General features: G+C 36.2%; 1 protein-coding gene and 1 long non-coding RNA gene across 5 annotated transcripts in view; one reads left to right on the top strand and one right to left on the bottom strand.

Annotated features, from left to right (window-relative positions):
* Positions 1 to 19007, top strand: part of LOC309667190 — a 119254-nt gene that overhangs the window by 71726 nt on the left and 28521 nt on the right. The gene's annotated exons all lie outside the window — the stretch shown is intronic.
* Positions 1 to 19007, bottom strand: part of FHL5 (four and a half LIM domains 5) — a 174395-nt gene that overhangs the window by 11860 nt on the left and 143528 nt on the right. For 3 of the 4 annotated variants that reach the window (XM_082475449.1, XM_082475448.1, XM_082475447.1), the window contains one exon: positions 457 to 624. In XM_082475449.1, the coding sequence (XP_082331575.1) occupies positions 457 to 612 (156 nt within the window). In that variant the 5' untranslated portion in view covers positions 613 to 624. Of the gene's footprint in view, positions 1 to 456; positions 7450 to 19007 lie in introns of those variants that run through there. The other variant, XM_082475450.1, reaches the window with a different exon arrangement.

The following is a 19007-nucleotide window of genomic DNA, read 5'->3' on the forward strand; positions in this document are numbered from 1 at the left end:
AAGGAGAAAAAAATATAATAATGTGCATTCTGGGAGGAATGGGTGTATGCGTGAGAGGTATCAGCGCACAATGGTTTAATGAAGATGGGGCTAATGTGAAGCGAGAAGATACAGGTTTTTGAATCTTTACGGCTCCAATTATTTGGAATAGTTATTCACTTTTATCATTCTAGAAATAACATTTCAGCTGTGTAACTTTGGGCAAATAACTTCTTTCATCTTCAGCGTCCTAAACTATCTCCTAAGATCATTGTAAGGATATTAAAGTGTATCTTATGTTTCACAGTGCTGAGCATAGCGCCTGGAACTTGATTGATGATAGCTTTGAAAATCCTTATATCTATCTAGTAGCAGAGCATTAGAGTATTAACAGTCAACACTAAAGAAAAAGAGGCATTCCAAAGCACTTGTCTGCTGTTCATATGCAATCATTCTGTGAACTGAGGTAAGACCTACCTTGGAATCTGATTTGATCGGTTCTTTGCACTCCTCACAATAGTTAGAAAAGATACGATCATAACAAGTAACACAGTATGGATTATCATCCTTTAGCACATACTTCCCAAGAAGTGATGCCATGCAGTATTGACAATCAAATTGAGCAGTTGTCATTTTGGCTTAATCCTATGAATAAAAAAATAATTTACATATATAAAGGCAAGATTTTTGGATAAGATAAATTATAAAGCCTCAATACAACATGAGTCAAGCACCTGAATAGATTTATATTTTCTTATATGAACACCCACCGATTTAGGAAATAAGCTGTATTCATGGTGACACTTGGAGAGATTTAGGAAAGGCTACTCTCCCATCTTGGCAGTTCCTGTGTGTTTTACTAGCAAAATGCATTAAACCAGCAGCCAGAGTGTGAAAAAACATCTTGTATTCCTCATTCGCTAATGTGGAATTCAATGAGAATGTAATATGTGTTGAAATAGGATGGTTTCATCTCAAGGATATAAATATGAACTGTCGATAGAGCTTTCACTAACTGTCATAAGTTACTGTCTTGTTGGAGAGTTCTGGAGGTGGAGTTCCATGGGAATAACAACAGTCTTTTTTTGCTCTAACTGAAATAGAAATTACCAATCAAGTACATTGTCATTTTCCCCGCCATCCTTTTATTTCCCAATTCTTTATCGGGTACCTAATGAGGGTTCTGCACATTAGTCCTAAGGTCTTCCTGTACCGTAGACTCTCCCTTGGGACGTCCTCCTTACCTGTGGCTTCAACCTCCCTAAATATACTGTTGACTCAAATCTCTAGCTTTAGCCTGTTCTTCATTTGCCTCCTGGATATCTCCACTTAAATGCCCCACACTTAGCTGGTCAAATACAACTCCTCAGCAGTGAGGATTCAGTCCAAGTGTTAGGTCTGTGTGACTGCCACTGAGCAATTTTCCAGATGTGGACATGCAGTTAAAACCATCAGTGGTAGAAAAGAACTATCGGATTCTTCAGGTTTTAGGGCTAAACTAACATGTACACAGAAGGAAGAATAACAGCAGCATTTTATAGAATGAAAAACATAAAGCCAAGGTCAGGATAAGAATTCTAGTTATTTTGTAAATTTAGGAAAACCATTAAAAAACAAAACACGTGGATTTCAAAAGGGTTTAATTAGGCATCGAACACAAGTTTTTCATTGTCACCAAAAATAATACCACTGATTTTCTTAGAAAATAAATACATTGGGAACTATGAATATTTTCTAATTCTCCACCTCAGAAATTTGTTTTTTTAAATTTTAGCAAAATCAGAAAATTAGTTAATTATTGTGATGATTTTTACAGCATTTTTAATGCCAGTTTTTATTTACTACATTCAAATTGCATTCTCACATATTTTGCCTTCTTTTAATGATGAAGTTTCCAGCAGAGTGTCTTGCTGAATGTACATTGTCATTAATTCTGTTTATAGCAGATCTTTACTAACAAAGAAAAGACTAAGGATTTAGAATATATGTGTCTTTTCCCAGGAAAGATGAAAATTCAGACTAGAAGTTCCCAGTGGAACATGCCAAAATTATCTGCAAGGAACACTGAATTCCCTATTTGATTAATTCCACAGAAATGTCCCTTTTTAGTGAATACAAACACACTAAAAGGATTGCTGAGAGCTTGGAAACAGGAGGAAATAGATCTAAATCCCCTGAAAGATTTAAAAATGCAAATTTTATTCACATTTACAGTGATCCAGTGTTTATCTCTTAATAGTGAAATACGGTATATACCTTTAACTTTCATCACTTAATATGGAAAATACCATTTTCATTGTTAATATTTCTTTAGTTTTAGATGTATATAATAGCACCATGAAGCACAGCCTCTCAGGACTTAGGAACTCCCAGACTACTTCCATTTTGTGAGGCTTTTAGTATATTATAAAATGAAGAAACACCAAAGGGATCACAGAATTGGTAGAATTTCAAGTTTTTATTTTAAACAACACTCTAAATACAACATTATAATACCTGTGCCTCATTTGGTGTTCAGAAGTCTAAATATCTAAAATCTAAATATCTAAATAAATATTTATTTTATAATATAAATATTGATATAGAAATGTATATCAGTGAATATAAATACTTGTCTAAATGTAAGTACAAGAAGATCCTGCCCCCTCCCCATTCTAATCACATAATAGGCCTTGCTCCCTAAAAATTCTTAACAAAATTGACCCTATTTTCTCCAGTTTTTTAAAGGAGAAAGTACATCTTATTACATCTGTTTTTTAAAAGCAAAGTCAGGGAGTTGGGGAGAGTGAGAAGAGTCAGTTCAATATCTCAGAACTATGTAATTTTGCATTTTATAGAACTATACAGTGGGAGCAGGCATTTGGTCCAGGTCAACACGTGTTAAATGTCTACTCTGTAATAGTTGAAGTCCCTGCCCTCAAGAAGTCTGGATTCTCTTAGCTCTTACCTTGGTAATAGTGAATATAATTTGAGATAAGAAAACAAACTGAACGTTTGTGCTCTTATTCTTAGTTGGGGAAAGTACACTAAGAAATTCAGTCCTCATTTTCATAAAGTCTATCATTTAACTATGGGTATATGAATACATCTATATAGAGTTTCTTAGAGGTGTTATAGCCATAAATATGATACACATTCCACTAGAACCATATAGAATTCTTAGCAACTAATAGAAAGGGGTGAGGAGCTACAGTAAAGGGAGACCTTTCTAAGAAGATCTGAAGGAAGTTAAGCTTTTGCAAGTCTGTTAGGAAGGAAGGAAGGAAGGAAGAAGGATCTTGATTAGCAGGGAAGGAAGGGGAAAAGACAAATGGGAGAATGGCACAGAATTACATCCAAACTTGGGGAATGGTGAGTCTTGCCAACAGATTTTCACCCGGGTCCATTCAGGATAAAGGAAGACCTTGAAACTATTTAAAGCTTTTCAAAGCTATTTGGACCTTTAATAAAAGCAGTTCTAAGTGGTGTGAGGGCAGGCAAAAGAGGCAAGAGTATGAATTTTTCCCATTGGGTCACATTTTCCCACCTTATTTGCTCCTAAACATCATTCTGTACTTTTTTTGGCCTTTGTCTCTTTTTTTCCCCTCTTCTTTGTCCCTTACATTAATATTTTTGAATAATCAGAATAACTAGTGTCCTCAAGAGCAGACCAAATGGCTAGTTTTTAATCATTTTCTAACAGGTAAAACTGTAGGAAAGGGGATAGGGACTATATGATTCTCATCTCAGGAGCCCCCATCTGAGGGTTAATTTGGCAAAGATACTGGAAAATGTTTGCTTTCAAAGATTTAAAGTCCTTGAACAGAGCTGATTTATAATTATGAGTCATAAGAAATCTTAATAGTATCCCAATTGAATAACATTTAACTTTTCCTGGCATGAACTTCGAAACGTTAGTATCAATATCAATTAGACATTCTTGTCAAACTTTTCAAAAGGATTAGATTATATTCTTGCCAAACTTCTATCAAAGTGATTCTGCAATTATGCAACAGTTTAAGCACAGAATTTTTATCATTGCATACTGGAGTTTTGGAAGACTGATTTAGAGGTACACTGATATATCAAAGAACCTATGAAGATAAGATAAATAGCTCAGAAGTCCAATGTCATGAATGCACTTGGCTTTCTTTTTCCAGTTCTCTCCCTTAGATTTTAGATTTCTATCTAAAAGCATGTGAGTTTATTGGTCCTAACTTCTATAGCTGAGAATGCTGTTTCTTGCATGTTATTTTTAAAACCAGGAATAATTTTGTGTCAAGTTATGTTATATGGTGAGTTAATGATTAGAAGTTTAATGCTGTGAGCAGTGTACTCACTTATATTTTTATTATGCTGAACAGATTCCCAAAAAGTATAGTTGAGAGAATATCAAGCAGGAGAGAGGCAAGGACTTGAGGCTATGCAGGGTATCTTTAATATGCTTTGGTTTGCAAGGCATCACACACCATTCATTCATTCTATAAACAGGTAATTTTTTTTTTTTTTTGCACAGTAATCTGCTAGAAGTTATGAAGGACATAAAAATAGACTAGACTCAAATCCCATCCTCAGAGAGCTTATAATCTAGTAGGAAGAATATGGACATTTTATAAATAACTAAACAAAGGTTTGGAAGTGATAAGGAGAAATGAAAAGTTATAATAATTTAGAGCAATGGTTCTAAACACAATGCATGTTAGAATTTTTTAAATTTCCAAAGTGCACTCCTATTCGAAACCAATTAAATTGGGATTTCTGGGGGTAGAGAATGAGAATAAGTATTTTTCAGCTCCCAGAAGGTTCTAATGTCCAGTGATAATTAAAAACCACCAGTTAAGAGAAGGAGGAAGGAAATTACTTGTAGCTGGGAAAAATTCAGGAACAACTTAGAGAAAATGGCATTTGAATGGATCATGTGGTAGCTATCATGGGTTGGTTCTCCCAATCCTGGCTCTATCCTCCTCCTAGTTGGAGAGGCCAGGCAGCTAAAGACATCTCCTGGACCCTCTTACAGCTAGTGTTGAGGATGCAAATATGGCTCTGCTAACTCCAAACAGGTGTGTGTACATTGGAAGGTGGGAGTGATACGTTCCTGCTGCTGTTGCTGCTGGCAGGCTGGGTCGTAGAAATGTGAGTGGTTTCCCCCGTTCAGAATGCCTGGACTCAGGTTTTCCAGGGTCCAGGGACTTGTTTTCAGGCTGTGAGAGGTAGTCGTGGTAGTGGTATCAGCGGTGGCAGCAGGTTCCCGACCTCTGGATTACAGGGCAGGATGGGTGCTGTGGTGGGCAAAGAGCAGCCTCTATCATCCTTGAAGGAATTGTTAAAAATACTAACAGTGAGTTCTAATGCTCCCGTGTGTTTCCTGAGAGCCATGTACTGTGTTAACCACTTTGTGTAGATTCTCTCTCTTAATCCTCACAACAATCCTGTAGGATGGGTCTATTATTAATATCCCCATTTGACAGATGAAGAAGCTTAGAAAGGCCAAGATAACTTGGCTGATAAAAATGCCAAATCCAGGATTTTATCCTACACCTGTCAGAAACTGAAGCCCAGGATCTGAGCCTGTGTAAGCCTCTCCTTTCCTGAAGATGTTGAGGGAGGGCACTTGAGACTGACCAACAGAATTAGGAAAGATGTTTATACTTGAATACATGAGGCCTGCATGGAAAATAGCAAGTAATCTATTTGAAGTGGCTTGCAGGGCATGAGAAGGTACTAATTGGAGGACAAGTTTGGAAAAGTAGGCTGGGCAAGATCACCAGTGGCTTAAGTTTCAAGCTAGAGATGAACATATGTTTTCTATAGAAAAGATATAACCACTGATGATTGAGAATAGATGAGTGAAGTGTTTTGAGCTGAGATTCGTGAAAATTAATGGAAATAGTGAGAGAAGGGATTGGAAGGTAGATATACCACAGACAGGAAATCGATAAGGAGTCTATTTTTTAATATTCCATTTAATCAACATATATTATTATTATCCCCATGTAAAAAGAGTTGTTTTATGTATTTTGGTGGGAATATGAAGAAGAATTCTTATTGAGGAAATAATGGCCAGTCTATTAAAACTGACAAAATACATCATGTTACAAATTTAAAAAAACAAAAACTATGACCCTCATCCAGACTAAAAACACACAACCTAAGCACCTCTGGGTAAAACTACTAAAAATCAAAGATAAATAACATCTTAAAAGTAGGTTAAAAATATTACTTCCAGAGTAACAACAAATTGAGAAGTTACCTACTTCTCAACAGAAAAAAATGGAAGGTAGACAATGGAAAGATAAAATGGCTGAAAGAAAATGGGAGCCAACCTAGAAGTCTATACTCAGGTAAAATATCTTTTGATAAAAAAGGTGAAGAAAAGATATTTTCAGACAATCAGAAACTGAATATATCAGTAGCACACCCATATTAAAGTAAATACCAAACAGTGTTCTTCAAGGAAAAGGACACTGCGCTCAGATTGAAGCTTAGAGATAAAAGGGTGAAAAACAACAAAAATTATAAATATGTAGGTGAATCTGAATAAACATTAACAGAACAACTTTAAAGAATTTGAACACTTAGGCAAAATGGGAAACTTCAAAGGTAAGTAAAACGTTAAAACGGATACAAAAAGAAATATAAAATTTTAACTGGTTGGTAACTATTAGAGAAACTGAATTTGAAATTAAAAGCCTACATATAAAGTAAAATACAAGGCCACATGGCTTCTCCAGTGGATTTTACCAAGATTTAGGAAGAAATAACACAAATATTAACAAACTATACCAAATAATTGAAAACAAGAAACATGATCCACTTAATTTTGAACTCATTAAAACTTTGATTACCAAAATCTAAAAACATTATGAGAAAAATTTATAGGCCAATCATACTCATAATAATAAATTTTGCAGTAAATACAAAACATTTAGCACAGACAATAACTAATTGAATCCAGTGATATATGAAAAAGTTAATATCATGATAAGCTGAGTTTATCCCAGGAATGCAATTTTAGTTTAAAATTAAGAAGAGAATCACTGTATTTTACCACATTTACCAAATAAAAGAGTAAGCCATATACTTAGCAGATGCAGAAAAGACTGATAATTTAAAAAATTGCTCATTGGAGGATACTATTAATAATGAAAAGCCACAAAATGACAGACTAGTAGATGATATTTGCCACATATATAACTGACAAAGGATTAAAATGCAGAATATATAAAACATCAATAAGAATTTAAAATAAACTAATGGAAAAATGGGCAAAAGATATAAGAAAAAAATTTTTCTTTTTAAAATGACAGATATTTTAAAGGAAGCTCATTCAACTCAGTATGAAATAATTTGTACTCATGGTCAGAAAAAATTAGCAAGTCTGACAGTATGAACTGTTGGTGAGGATAAGGAGCAACTGGAACTCACACATTGAAATAAGAATGAAAGATGAATGGATAAACCACTCTGAAAAACAATTTTTCATTATATTGTAAAGTTATTGTAAAGTTGAACATGTATCCTTCCCCTAAGTGTGTGACTCATAAAATCTTGCAAAGGTCACCTGAAAGAAAGTTCGTGGCAACATAGTTTATAGTAGCCCTAGTAGCAGGAGACTCTGAATGTCTATCAAAGGGAAAATAGATAAATAAGTAGATGTATGGTCATATAACATACTGCTATATGGCAATAAAACAGATGAATTACAGGTGCCCTCCTTAATACAGATAAACCTCACTACTGAGTGAAATAAGTAAGTTATAAAATAGTAAATACACCGTGATTGCATTTTTATAAAGTTAAAAAACAGCCAAAATTGATTATTAGGAATTATGATAAATATATGGTAACATGTTATTAAACATAATAAATGTTATTAAAGCTATTTTAAAAAGCATGATGATGATGATAAACACAAGAATTAGGATGCAGTTTAAGATTATCTAACTTCTGGAGTTAGTCGGGGATTGGGAAATTGCAGAGGGTTTCAAATATGTGGAAAATATTTGATTTCTTAAGCCAAATTATTTTTATACTTTGCATATATTAGAAACATTATTTTCTATATATGTAATGTTTTGTTTTTAATAGTTTAAAAAATGAGTGGGTGATAAATGGGTTCTTTCCTTATGTTTGTCAACAGAGAAGTAATCCAGATGGATGTAGTAATATCCTGAGAATATTTTTGTGTGCTAATGGTGGTCATGGAATTTATTGTCCAAACAGGGAAGATATGGGGATAATTGTGGGCTGATTCAAAGGGTAAATTTCTCAGGGTGACCATTTTGGATGCAAAAAAGAGAAGGAGACCAAGTTTTCTCTCTTTCTTTCAGTACTCAGTTACCATGAAAGTGTGCAAAGTCAGAACATGGTTCCAATATGTATGATCTTTGTCTTATTACTTTACAATAAGACACGAGCTGTGTCTTACTATCATGTCAGAGATTACAAGTTTCAAAAGTAAGAGGGCTTTTACTTTTTATGGTGAAATTGAAACGTACTAGGATATAATTTGGGCCTTCTGGTTTCCAATAATGTCTCTATGTTGGTGTGGTTTTGAGGAATTTTATTTACCTGAGGGAGTTGAATTACCATATATCCTATATTCTAAATATCCAATATAAGTTGTTACATTGATTTGATTATAGCTTTCTTTGTTCCATGTGGAGGCAGGCAGTACTATATAAAATCATCAAATTGATTATGTGTCTTGATAAGAGGATATACAGTAAATGGTATTTAAGATTACTTCCATCTCTACTACATGATTTGTAAATTTTGCTAAATGGGTGAAAATAATGCCACAATCACTACTTTTGCACATACGTAAAAGTGCACTATTCTTCAATTCAAAGTTTGTTGGGTTTTCTGGCTTAATTTTCATCTGGTTATTCAAAGTAGCCTCATTCAGCCTGTATAAATACATTGCTGCTCATCTGAGAGTGCTACATGTCTATTTCAATTGCCCGTTCAGGTCTTTCATTGATTCTGTAAAGTAGATCTGTTTCTGCTTTTGTTTAGGAAAGAACTTGAAAGCATTGAAATCTAAAGGGCATAAGGAATATTAAAATGCTCTTGGGAAATGTTAGTTCAAAACGCTGACGTCTTTGAAACTTGTGTGATTGATATACGGAACTTGGGTGAAGACGGAAAGTGGATGAGAATCTTAATTCGAACTGTACCTAAATGAATTTACCTGTGCTAGTTTTCCCATTTAGGATTTTAATTTGAACTGTTGCTGTGAGGGCAGATAGGGGCTGATGGCCAGTCAAGGGCACTTTGGAAGCCTCACTGAGGAAAGTATATTGCTCTGTGCTCTATAAGGAGTTAGAGAAACCATCCTCAGTATGTGGTTATGCAATCCACCTAGTGGTTTCAATCATTCTCCCCTCTCTCCCTGCCTGTACCCCCTACATATATTTATTGGGTACCATATCCTATTGATTCCACTTCAGAAGCATTCCTTAAATCTTTGTTTAGGCCCTCCTCGTATCTCTGATGGACCATAGTGGCTTACATTGAACTGAAGATATTATTAAAAGTTTCTCCTTCTACTGAGTGGAACCAAGCACATTTCTACTATATGAATTTTGCTCTCTAAATAAGCTCAATTTCCCTGGGAGTTCCAGAACATCTTCCACCATACTCAAGAAAAATCTTTCTCAGACTCATGATCATCTCCCTTCCTTGGAGAAGAGCCTCCAACAGCTCTTCTTTGACTATAAACTAATGTCCATTACTTAGCATAGAGACCCTTTGCTACTTTGTCTACTTTTCTCACTATCTCTTCATCCCTTTCCCAACCCTGTACCATCTGATACACACACACCGCACCTATGCTTTAGCCACTTCCCATGACTCCCTATTCTTCAAATATACTATGTCTTTGAGCCTTCACACGTGACTTTTCTTCTATCTCTAATGACTTTCTTCTTGTCACCCTCCCCCCCCCATTGACCACCTACTTCTCGGTCAAGGTCCAGCTAAAAATCCTTCTCTCTGCAGCTTTCTCAGATCTCTCTGGACAGGAGTTTCTCCCATTAGTTCATACATATGTCTCTTTTTCTTTTGCCACATTTGGTAACAGTTATTTTGTACTGTGTGTGTCTCTCTCACTTCTAAGCTCCTCAAGGGTAAGGATGTTGCTTAATTCTGTGTCTCAGGTCTGAGCATAGCAGGACCTCAGAACATGCTTTGTGGCTGAAGAAATGAATGAATGGAAAAATTCCTACTTCCCATGAGCTTGGAGTCCAAGACAAGAACTAATGAAACACATATGCAAAGAGGATTCTATCAACAGAATAAAAGATAAAGGCTCAAGTATAAAAAAGTTAAGAATTTGCATATGTTCACTTAGTAGTGAATTAATTCATATCTATTATATCTATGGCAAATACATCCAAGGACAAGATAAGATTAGGGAACAGAAGGTGAAGATCTAAGGGCCTGTCCATGACAAGGAGAGTCCTTTCACTTCCCCTGAAGAAGACAGCTAGAATGCCCTTTAAATACCAGCTGAGGAAGGTATCAAAGAAACAGCAGAATGTGGTTAATCTGTTGACATTATTAAAGGGTTTCCTCTCTAAACTGTGGGCACCAATAGGCTTCCATTAACAGTTTTTGAACTGTATGATCAGATACTTCAATTCTCTGTTGGAAGATGCACCAGCCTTTCTGCATCCATGAATATGATTTTCAGAGACAGATCATGTCTTTACCAAGATTGCAAGGTCTTTGTCTTCAGAGATAGGTGATATCAGCTGAAGTATTATTTCACTGAAGTGTTATTTCTGAGCGACTGAAATTGACAAATTGGGTGGACTTAAATGAGATATATGAAAAAATATATCCTCCAAAGTCTGTGTAAACTAGGCCAGACAAAATAAGTATATGTTGTACAGTGGAAAAATTTAGATTCACAGATTTAAAAATATCATGGAGTTGGAATAACTAGTAAAGTTCTACTCTTAGTTTTTTCCTTTGTTTCTTTTCCTAGTTCTGAGGGTGGAGTTGAACAGACCTGTGTGTACTTCTGTATCTGTTTTCTGCTTATAACCCAAGACATAACAAACATACTGAGAAAAATATTGGGTTGGAAAGCAGAGGCTATAGATTTTTGCACTAGTTGCTTAAGCACGAGCGTGGAAACTACTGCTATGGAAACGTTTAATCTTTCTGGCACTTACTTTCCTTAACTATGAAATGAGAACATTATTAGCTGCTTATGATCCCACCCACAGATCAAGTGAAGTTAGAATGGAAAAATCATGAGTGAGTTGGCTGTAGGTGTACTTGACTTGATGGAAAGTGTAATTATAAGTGTAGTTCCCATTTTGAAGAAGGAGGCTATTTTCTAGACCCCTCAAACACTACTTTTGAAAACTAAACAATTTAAAAAATAACTAAAACCATAACTTCAGGCCATCAATCAAAAATTACCTAAAACAAGCATCATAGAATTGTGGTGGAATGCTTGATATTAGTCTCTAGGGACATATTCACAAGCCCAGCTTGTTGGAAGCTGAATGTCTTGTGTAGGGAGGTCAAATGAGAATTCTCCTGAGACCTGATGGCACTGCTCTCTCGTGAAACAAAACAGCTGACGAGAGCTTTCCATCTGGTTAATTTGTTCTGTGGATACTAACAAAGGAAAAATGTGCTTTGTATGATTTTCTTGGAGGGATTACGTTCAGAATCACGTAATTATGGCAGTGATTACTGAAACAGGTACATTGTAGTTCATGGTAATACCTAAGTATAACCACATTTTATCAAACATTATATTCTTTTTTTTTTTTTTGTAAGTATTATTTTTTTTATTAATCTAAAAAGGTTATAATTATCTTTATTTTTGATTATCATCATTTTATATTGGAGTATAGTTGATTTACAATGTTGTGCTAGTTTCAGGTATACAGCAAAGTGATTCAGTTGTAGATAGATAGACAGGTAGATAGATAGATATTCTTTTTCAGATTCTTTTCCCTTTTAGGTTATTACAGAATATTTCATTATTAACACTTTGAATGTATACTGCCAAATGGTTCTATAGAGAGACTGAGTAGTTTACACTCACCATAGAGTATGAGAAAAATACTGTTTTCTCTGTAATCTGATATTAGGCTGGGGAAAGTTCCTCCTCCTTTAAAAAAAAGAGTAGTATCCATTTGGCAAATTTTGACAGATGAAAAATATCTCTGTTTTAATTTGCATTTCGTTGAATGCTGGTGATGAACTTTTTTGCATATTTTCTGGCTTTTTAGAGTTCATATATTGGAAACTTCTGTTTATGTCTTTTGCACTGGGATGGTCCTCTTCTATTGATGTCACCTTCTTTTACTTTTCATTTGTGTTTGTATATATTTGGGATATCAGCCTTTTGCTCTCACATGTTACAAATATTTTTTGTTCATTTTTTTCTTTAATTGTATTAAAAGGTGTGTTTGGTATACTGAGTTTTTTTTTTTTTTTTTTCATGTAACGTCTGAAACATTTATATTAACATATTTCCATACATATTTCCATACAAATACAAATATAAGATTTTTAGAAATTTCATGTAATGGCTGAAACATTTATATTAACATATTTCCATACAAATAACCCAATGAAAGTTTAGTATTAGTTGTTTTGTTTGTTTTTTTATACTGCAGGTTCTTATTAGGCATCAATTTTATACACATCAGTGTATACATGTCAATCCCAATCGCCCAATTCAGCACACCACCATCCCCACCTCACTGCAGTTTTCCCCCCTTGGTGTCCATATGTCCATTCTCTACATCTGTGTCTCAACTTCTGCCCTGCAAACTGGCTCATCTGTACCATTTTTCTAGGTTCCACATACATGCATTAATATACGATATTTGTTTTTCTCTTTCTGACTTACTTCACTCTGTATGACAGTCTCTAGATCCATCCACGTCTCAACAAATGACTCAATTTCGTTCCTTTTTATGGCTGAGTAATATTCCATTGTATATATGTACCACATCTTCTTTATCCATTCGTCTGTTGATGGGCATTTAGGTTGCTTCCATGACCTGGCTATTGTAAATAGTGCTGCAATGAACATTCGGGTGCATGTGTCTTTTTGAATTATGGTTTTCTCTGGGTATATGCCCAGTAGTGGGATTGCTGGGTCATATGGTAGTTCTATTTTTAGTTTTTTAAGGAACCTCCATATTGTTCTCCATAGTGGCTGTATCAATTTACATTCCCACCAACAGTGCAAGAGGGTTCCCTTTTCTCCACACCCTCTCCAGCATTTGTTGTTTGTAGATTTTCTGATGATGCCCATTCTAACAGGAGTGAGGTGATACCTCATTGTAGTTTTGATTTGCATTTCTCTAATAATTAGTGATGTTGAGCATCCTTTCATGTGCTTCGTGGCCGTCTGTATGTCTTCTTTGGAGAAATGTCTATTTAGGTCTTCTGCCCATTTTTGGATTGGGGTGTTTGTTTCTTTGATATTGAGCTGAATGAGCTGTTTATATATTTTGGAGATTAATCCTTTGTCCGTTGATTCGTTTGCAAATATTTCCTCCCATTCTGAGGGTTGTCTTTTCGTCTTGTTTATGGTTTCCTTTGCTGTGCAAAAGCTTTGAAGTTTCATTAGGTCCCACTTGTTTATTTTTGTTTTTATTTCCATTACTCTAGGAGGTGGATCAAAAAAGATCTTGCTGTGATTTATGTCAAAGAGTGTTCTTCCTATGTTTTCCTCTAAGAGTTTTATAGTGTCCAGTCTTATATTTAGGTCTCTAATCCATTTTGAGTTTATTTTTGTGTATGGTGTTAGGGAGTATTCTAATTTCATTCTTTTACATGTAGCTGTCCAGTTTTCCCAGCACCACTTATTGAAGAGACTGTCTTTTCTCCATTGTATATCTTTGCCTCCTTTGTCATAGATTAGTTGACCATAGGTGCGTGGGTTAATCTCTGGGCTTTCTATCTTGTTCCATTGATCTATGTTTCTGTTTTTGTGCCAGTACCATATTGTCTTGATTACTGTAGCTTTGTGGTATAGTCTGAAGTCAGGGAGTCTGATTCCTCCAGCTCCATTTTTTTGCCTCAAGACTGCTTTGGCTATTCGGGGTCTTTTGTGTCTCCATACAAATTTTAAGATGATTTGTTCTAGCTCCGTAAAAAATGCCATTGGTAATTTGATAGGGATTGCATTGAATCTGTAGATTGCTTTGGGTAGTATACTCATTTTCACAATGTTGATTCTTCCAATCCAAGAACATGGTATATCTCTCCATCTGTTGGTATCATCTTTAATTTCTTTCATCAGTGTCTTATAGTTTTCTGCATACAGGTCTTTCATCTCCCTAGGTAGGTTTATTCCTAGGTATTTTATTCTTTTTGTTGCAATGGTAAATGGGAGTGTTTCCATAATTTCTCTTTCAGATTTTTCATCATTAGTGTATAGGAATGCAAGAGATTTCTGTGCATTAATTTTGTATCCTGCAACTTTACCATATTCATTAATTAGCTCTAGCAGTTTTCTGGTGGCAGTTTTAGGATTCTCTATGTATAGTATCATGTCATCCGCAAACAGTGACAGTTTTACTTCCTCTTTTCCAATTTGTATTCCTTTTATTTCTTTTTCTTCTCTGAATGTCGTGGCTAGGACTTCCAGAACTATGTTGAATAGTAGTGGTGAGAGTGGACATCCTTGTCTCGTTCCTGATCTTAGAGGAAATGCTTTCAGTTTTTCACCATTGAGAATGATGTTTGCTGTGGGTTTGTCATATATGGCCTTTATTATGTTGAGGTAGGTTCCCTCTATGCCCACTTTCTGGAGAGTTTTTATCAGGAATGGGTGTTGAATTTTGTCAAAAGCTTTTTCTGCATCTATTGAGATGATCATATGGTTTTTATTCTTCAATTTGTTAATATGGTGTATCACATTGATTGATTTGTGTATATTGAAGAATCCTTGCATCCCTGGGATAAATCCCACTTGGTCGTGGTGTATGATCCTTTTAATGTGTTGTTGGATTCTGTTTGCTAGTATTTTGTTGAGGATTTTTGCATCTATATTCATCAGTGATATTGGTCTGTAATTTTCTTTTTTTGTAGTGTCTTTGTCTGGTTTTGGTATCAGGGTGATGGTGGCTTCATAGAATGAGTTTGGGAGTGTTCCTTCCTCTGCAATTTTTTGGAAGAGTTTGAGAAGGATGGGTGTTAGCTCTTCTCTAAATGTTTGATAGAATTCACCTGTGAAGCCATCTGGTCCTGGACTTTTGTTTGTTGGAAGATTTTTAATCACAGTTTCAATTTCATTACTTGTGATTGGTCTGTTCATATTTTCTGTTTCCTCCTGATTCAGTCTTGGAAGGTTATACCTTTCTAAGAATTTGTCCATTTCTTCCAGGTTGTCCATTTTATTGGCATAAAGTTGCTTATAGTAGTCTCTTAGGATGTTCTGTATTTCTGCGGTGTCTGTTGTAACTTCTCCTTTTTCATTTCTGATTTTATTGATTTGAGTCCTCTCCCTCTTTTTCTTGATGAGTCTGGCTAATGGTTTATCAATTTTGTTTATCTTCTCAAAGAACCAACTTTTAGTTTTATTGATCTTTGCTATTGTTTTCTTTGTTTCTATTTCATTTATTTCTGCTCTGATCTTTATGATTTCTTTCCTTCTGCTAACTTTGGGTTTTGTTTGTTCTTCTTTCTCTAGTTTCTTTAGGTGTAAGGTTAGATTGTTTACTTGAGATTTTTCTTGTTTCTTTAGGTAGGCTTGTATAGCTATAAACTTCCCTCTTAGAACCGCTTTTGCTGCATCCCATAGCTTTTGGGTCGTCGTGTTTTCATTGTCATTTGTCTCTAGGTATTTTTTGATTTCCTCTTTGATTTCTTCAGTGATCTCTTGGTTATTTAGTAACGTATTGTTTAGCCTCCATGTGTTAGTCTTTTTTACGTTTTTTTCCCTGTAATTCATTTCTAATCTCATAGCGTTGTGGTCAGAAAAGATGCTTGGTATGATTTCAATTTTCTTAAATTTACTGAGGCTTGATTTGTGACCCAAGATGTGATCTATCCTGGAGAATGTTCCGTGCGCACTTGAGAAGAACGTGTAATCTGCTGTTTTTGGATGGAATGTCCTATATATATCAATTAAATCTATCTGGTCTATTGTGTCATTTAAAGCTTCTGTTTCCTTATTTATTTTCAATTTGGATGATCTGTCCATTGGTGTAAGTGAAGTGTTAAAGTCCCCCACTATTATTGTGTTACTGTCGATTTCCTCTTTTATAGCTGTTAGCAGTTGCCTTATGTATTGAGGTGCTCCTATGTTGGGTGCATATATATTTATAATTGTTATATCTTCTTCTTGGATTGATCCCTGGATCATTATGTAGTGTCCTTCCTTGTCTCTTGTAACATTCTTTATTTTAAAGTCTATTTTATCTGATATGAGTATAGCTACTCCAGCTTTCTTTTGATTTCCATTTGCATGGAATATCTTTTTCCATCCCCTCACTTTCAGTCTGTATGTGTCCCTAGGTCTGAAGTGGGTCTCTTGTAGACAGCATATATATGGGTCTTGTTTTTGTATCCATTCAGCCAGTCTATGTCTTTTGGTTGGGGCGTTTAATCCATTCACGTTTAAGGTAATTATCGATATGTATGTTCCTATGACCATTTTCTTAATTGTTTTGGGTTTGTTTTTGTAGGTCCTTTTCTTCTCTTGTGTTTCCCACTTAGAGAAGTTCCTTTAGCATTTGTTGTAGAGCTGGTTTGGTGGTGCTGAATTCTCTTAGCTTTTGCTTGTCTGTAAAGCTTTTGATTTCTCCATCAAATCTAAATGAGATCCTTGCCGGGTATAGTAATCTTGGTTGTAGGTTCTTCCCTTTCATCACTTTAAGTATATCATGCCATTCCCTTCTGGCTTGCAGAGTTTCTGCTGAGAAATCAGCTGTTAACCTTATGGGAGTTCCCTTGTATGTTATTTGTCGTTTTTCCCTTGCTGCTTTCAATAATTTTTCTTTGTCTTTAATTTTTGCCACTTTGATTACTATGTGTCTCGGCGTGTTTCTCCTTGGGTTTATTCTGTATGGGACTCTCTGCGCTTCCTGGACTTGGGTGGCTATTTCCTTTCCCATGTTAGGGAAGTTTTTGACTATAATCTCTTCAAATATTTTCTCTGGTCCTTTCTCTCTCTCTTCTCCTTCTGGGACCCCTATAATGCGAATGTTGTTGCGTTTAATGTTGTCCCAGAGGTCTCTTAGGCTGTCTTCATTTCTTTTCATTCTTTTTTCTTTAGTCTGTTCCGCAGCAGTGAATTCCACCATTCTGTCTTCCAGGTCACTTATCCGTTCTTCTGCCTCAGTTATTCTGCTATTGATTCCTTCTAGTGTAGTTTTCATTTCAGTTATTGTATTGTTCATCTCTGTTTGTTTGTTCTTTAATTCTTCTAGGTCTTTGTTAATCATTTCTTGCATCTTCTCAATCTTTGCCTCCATTCTTATTCCGAGGTCCTGGATCATCTTCACTATCATTATTCTGAATTCTTTCTCTGGAAGGTTGCCTATCTCCACTTCATTTAGTTGTTTTTCTGGGGTTTTATCTTGTTCCTTCATCTGGTACATAGCCCTCTGCCTTTTCATCTTCTCTATCTTTCTGTAACTGTGGTTTTTGGTCCACAGGCTGCAGGATTGTAGTTTTTCTTGCTTCTGTTGTCTGCCCTCTGGTGGTTGAGGCTATCTAAGAGGCTTGATGGGAGGCTCTGGTGGTGGGTAGATCTGACTGTTGCTGTGGTGGTCAGAGCTCAGTAAAACCTTAATCCACTTGACTGTTGATGGGTGGGGCTGGGTTTCCTCCCTGTTGGTTGTTTTGCCTGAGGCAACCCAACACTGGAGCCTACCCGTGCTCTTTGGTGGGGTTAATGGCAGACTCTGGGAGGGCTCACGCCAAGGAGAACTTCCCAGAACCTCGGCTGCCAGTGTCCTTATCCCCACGGTGAAACAGAGCCACCACTCGCCTCTGCAGGAGACCCCCCAACACCAGCAGGTAGGTCTGGTTCAGTCTCCCCCAGGGTCACTGCTCCTTCCCCTGGGTCCCGATGCACACATTACTTTGTGTGTGCCCTCCAAGAGTGGGGTCTCTGTTTCCCCCAGTCCTGTCAAAGTCCTGCAATCAATTCCCACTAGGCTTCAAGGTCTGATTCTCTAGGAATTCCTCCTCCCGTAGCCAGACCCCCAGGTTGGGAAGCCTGACGTGGGGCTCAGAACCTTCACTCCAGTGGGTGGACTTCTGTGGTATAAGTGTTCGCCAGTCTGTGAGTCACCCACCCAGCAGTTATGGGATTTGATTTTACTCTGATTGCGCCCCTCCTACCGTCTCACTGTGGCTTCTCCTCTGTCCTTGGACGTGGGGTATCCTCCTTGGTGAAGTCCAGGGTCTTCCTGTCAATGATTGTCCAGCAGCCAGTTTTGATTCTGGTGCTCTCGCAAGAGGGAGTGAGAGCACGTCCTTCTACTCCGCCATCTTGGTTAATCTCCCAATCAAACATTATATTCTTTACAAAATAAAAAAGTAGGACTCTCAAAAAATATATAGGTTTAATACCATCTTTGATTTTTTTCCTCACTGAGATATAAGAAAAATTTTAAGACATAAAGAATACCACCTTTTAAGGTGCAATTGGATTATCTAGATCTCTGTCTATCCAGATACCAACTTCCTGCTTTTAAACCCTTCATTAGGCTTGCCTCAGTTTTTATCCCAAAGGAACCACTATCATTTCAATACATATAAGCTGTCATTCCTTCTACTCCCTGTAGCCTTGCTATTATTTCTGTAAAAGGTGTTCTGGAAGAGCAAATACAAGTTCCTAGGTTGCCTCAGGATCTCCTCAAAGTCTTGAGTTCTCATGTAGTGCTGGGGTTTGGTATACACAAGGACTGAACTAAAAGAGGTGATTTATCTAAATGTATTTAGCACAGAGTCAGCACATGGTAGGGACAGGATGTTTCCTGCATATGAATCCCCCAAATCAACCTCATTTTCTGGAGATGGATTCTAATCTAAATATCACTGCAGAT

This window comes from Balaenoptera physalus (assembly GCF_965194825.1).
Source record: "Balaenoptera physalus genome assembly, chromosome: 9".
Classification (NCBI taxonomy): domain Eukaryota; kingdom Metazoa; phylum Chordata; class Mammalia; order Artiodactyla; family Balaenopteridae; genus Balaenoptera; species Balaenoptera physalus.